This window comes from Carex rostrata, chromosome 1 (genome assembly GCF_964058835.1).
Source record: "Carex rostrata chromosome 1, lpCarRost1.2, whole genome shotgun sequence".
Classification (NCBI taxonomy): Eukaryota; Viridiplantae; Streptophyta; class Magnoliopsida; order Poales; family Cyperaceae; genus Carex; species Carex rostrata.
This window is the reverse complement of record NC_135918.1, coordinates 14,774,998-14,779,105: the sequence shown is the minus strand read 5'-3', so window position 1 is coordinate 14,779,105 and position 4,108 is coordinate 14,774,998. Positions and strand designations below refer to the sequence as shown.

The window sequence follows — 4,108 nt, the reverse complement described above, 5'->3', positions numbered from 1 at the left end:
CCTTAGGCTTCTTGTTATCAAGCAACATTACTTCATAGTTTGCATCTCCAGTAAATTGTGCACTGTTGAGGAAACAGTAGATTGGAAATCTGAGTGTATAGTAGCTTCGAGAACACACATTCTCTAAATAGATGCACAGAAGTTTCTTGTGATGCTTGACACAAGTAGACCAAATTGAATCCCATATTATTTAAGTTTTCTGTGGTCAAGACTCTATTCAACAATAATAACCATCCAAAAATTCTGAACTGTGAACAAACCGGTTGAGTGAACCTTCCACATTGCATCGTCTAGATTTTCTTGTGAAAACATTAACCTTGACTGGTCTCTATTATCTGATGAAATGCTTCAAACTCAAAATGAGCCCTTTGTACAATAGAGTAACACTTCTCACTACAAGAATGAGACAGTATCTGCAAGGGTACACTGGCATAAAAGTTTTATTTCTTAGCGTGTCGGTATTATGGACGGGAGTTAAACACGTATTCTTGTAGTGTCTTAAGCAATCAGATGTCTATTTAATGAAGTAAATCATACAATTACGCAGTTTATCTCCTTTTCCTTTGTTTAGTTCGTTTTTGTGTTGCACAGAATATTAAGAGTCAACAGGGATCTGAAACATGGATTTGTTCAAATTCCAATATAGTTCAATCATAGTGCTTTAGCTCTTTAGAGGATAAATTCCTATATAATTGAGTCAGGTCAATATGCTGGGGCCAATTTTATATTTGGTAAATTATTAATCTATATATGCTGAACCAACAATTTTGGGTCATTATTAATTAGAAGTAAGAGAATTGTTTTGTGTACAAAAGCCTCCTTTGGCTTAATTACATTTTTAGAAATAGGTAAACACGTCGTTTATTTTGGCTTAAGTGTTATCTCTGGTCATTTGCAGAGAAACTTGATTTATTGGCCGTAAACAAAAATGGAGGCGGTTGCTATAAGCACAGCTAAATCTACATTGAATTCGGTAGTTAAAACAGCAGCAACAGCCATCACAGATGAAATTGGTTTACTGCTAGGGGTGCAAGAAGAGTTGTTCTTCATCAAAGAAGAACTTCAAATGATGCAAGGCTTCTTACGGGCTGCCTCAACAGAGAAAGTGAAAGGCGTGGTTGTGAGCATATGGGTCGAGCAAGTCCAAGAGTTGGCATTTGATGTGGAGGATTGTCTCCAGGAGGCTTCTGTTTACCTGAAGAAAAAAAGTTGCCTTCCAGTTATGTGCTCAGTGAAGAAACGGGACCATATTGCGAGAAAAATTCGGGTGCTGAAAACTAGAATTGAGGATGTGAGTAACAGAAACCAGCGGTATAACCTGATTAACAAGGACGATGTTGGCCACGCATATGATGAGAGAACCTCTACCAGATCGATTGCCAATGTACAATCTTTGCTCGTAGGTCTGGATAAGCCGAAAAGAAAACTGGTTGAGCTTATTTTGAAGGAGGATGGGGAAGTAATTTCAGTAGTAGGAATGGGTGGTCTTGGAAAGACCACTCTTGCAAGAGAGGTCTATTGCTGCCAAGAACTTAGAGACAAGTTTAAGCTTTTTGCTTGGTTCACTATCCAGCATCCTTTCAACAAAGAAGAATTTATAGAAAGCTTGGCCAAGCAAATCCCATCTAATCCAGATGATAAGAAGTATTTGATTGTACTAGATGACCTATCGAGTAAGTCAGAATGGGATAAGATAAAAGATGTGTTACCTGTGGCCAATGGGCGCCGAATTATAGTAACCACACGATACAAAAGTCCCCTGGCAGAAACCATAACTCACCCAAGTGAAAATATATATGAGATCAAGAAACTTTCAAAAAAGGACGCTTTTGATCTCTTTTGCAAAGCAGTATACAAGACTTCAAATTATCATCTTGTGAGTAATGAGGGTCCCAGTAGCACTGAGAGAACAGAAGATGATATTAAAGTGCAGAGTCAATTCATAACCATCACTATTTCCGAGGAAGAGGATAGTAAAGTGCAGGAGCAGTGCACAACCATCCCTTTTACCAAGGACATGGATACCAAAGCACGTTTAATTATAGAGAGCTGCGGTCGGTTACCACTTGCCATTGTAACTATTGGCAGCTATCTAGCAACAAAACCTAAAACAAGTGCTGAATGGATGAAAATGCATAACCAACTAAGTTCAGAGCTTACCAGTAACCCGGAGCTAGGGGTGGTGAAGACTGTTCTTACTTCTAGTTATGATGGCATGCCATACCATCTCAAGCCATGTTTGTTATATTTAAGTGTTTTTCATAACCATAAGGAAATAAGGCGGTCAAGAATAATAAGGCGATGGGTGGCTGATGGATATGTAATGGCAGACCATAAAAAAACGGTAGAGGAAGTAGCAAAGGGCTATTTCTATGATCTCATGGGGAGAAGTTTGATTCAACCATCACAAATGAGCACAATTATCAATGGAGACATTAAAAGATGTAACATTCATGACATGATGTACGAATTGATTCTTGCAAAGGCTGAGGATGAGAAGCTGGTCTCAGTGCTTGAAGATGAGATCCTCATAACCATGACAGATAAGGTGAGGCACCTTGTAATTGCAGGTGGATCATACACATGGGAGAAAGTCCAAAAAAGAGTGAAGTTGTCCCACATGCGATCCTTATCGATCTTTGGAGAGGTGGGAGACTATCTGAGATATCCTAGAATGAAGTTGGTAAGAGTGCTAGATCTAGAAGGTACTTTAAATTTGAATAATCAGGATCTGAGGAGCATAGGCAAGCTTCATCACTTAAGGTACCTAGGTCTTAGGGGGACAAAAATTACAAAACTCCCAGATTCATTGGGAAAGCTTAGTGAACTTGAGACCCTTGATATTAGAAACACAGGTGTACTTGTACTACCAACAGGACTTACTAAGCTACACAAGTTAAGCTATCTACGTGCTGGATCGAATAACGGTTTTGAACCCCGAACACCAATATTGGATTGCCTTTGTTCTATTGTTGGCTACGGAAGAATTGATTGCTGTTGTGTTTTGTGGTTTCTATGTTGTTCGATTCCTGTTCTTCCTTGTTGTATCTTAGAAATGATTGAAGAACACAAACTACAACGTTTTTGTTATGGGGTGAGGGTTCCTCGAGGAATAGGTAAATTAAGGTCCCTAAATATTGTTGGCACCATTGATATTGGTGGGAGCAAGAGTTTGGCAAAGGAGATGAAAAATCTTACCAACCTACATAAGTTAGCAGTCACAAGGTTCACCAGGGAGAATGGGAAAACATTAGGAAAGGTGATTGGTGGGCTTAAGCACTTAAGGTCGTTAGTCCTGAAAGCAGCAGATGATTTAGGGCTCAAGCGTTGCTTAAATTCTGTATTTTTTTCGCCACCCAAATATCTTCAAAGCCTAAAGTTGTACAGCTCTCTTGGTGAATTGCCTAATTGGATCAGTTCCCTTGAGAATTTGGAGAAGATACATTTCAGAAACACTAAACTAAAGGGAGGAACTGAAGCCATTGAAAAGCTGCCCAACCTAAAGATTCTCTATTTGGGGGGCTCCTCGTTTGAAGAGGAACTACGCTTTGGTAAGGATACATTTCCAATGTTGCAGGTAATGATTCTTGAGGCTATAGATGGGTTACAACCGGTGTCGGTGTCAATTGAAGAGACAGCATTGAAAAGACTAGAGCAGCTAAAGATGAGAAAACGCTTATCAAGTATAATGGGTAGGGTGTCGGGGTTGGAGTTTCTTGAACAACTCAAGGAGATTGAGATGGTGGGCGATTCTCGTTCTAGTGAGTTTGTGCAAAACATAGAGGAGCAACTCAAGAAGCTTCCAAAAGAACCCGTCTTCAGGGTGATTGAACACTATTTATATTGATGATGATGATGATGATGATGATGATGATGATGATGATGATGACGAGAGTAATAGAGAGTTTGTGAGAAACATAGAGGAGCAACTCAAGAAGCTTCCAAAAGAACCCGTCCTCAAGATGTTATAAGATCCAAAGTTCAATAAACATAATGTTGCCGTACGTATTGGTTGTAATAAGCGTTTGTGTTTTCGTCAAATGGTGTTACATGTTCAGTTTAGAATTAATTAAGGGAACTGCTGTTATTTTCTTCTTTTTATTTTTCC

General features: G+C 39.1%; 1 protein-coding gene across 1 annotated transcript; it reads left to right on the top strand.

Annotated features, from left to right (window-relative positions):
* Positions 1-928: 928 nt before the first annotated feature.
* LOC144563944 (disease resistance protein Pik-2-like) lies at positions 929-3,847 on the top strand. Its single transcript, XM_078313404.1, has one exon. It carries the CDS (start codon positions 929-931, stop codon positions 3,845-3,847), a length of 2,919 nt encoding a protein of 972 aa, XP_078169530.1.
* Positions 3,848-4,108: the final 261 nt, after the last annotated feature.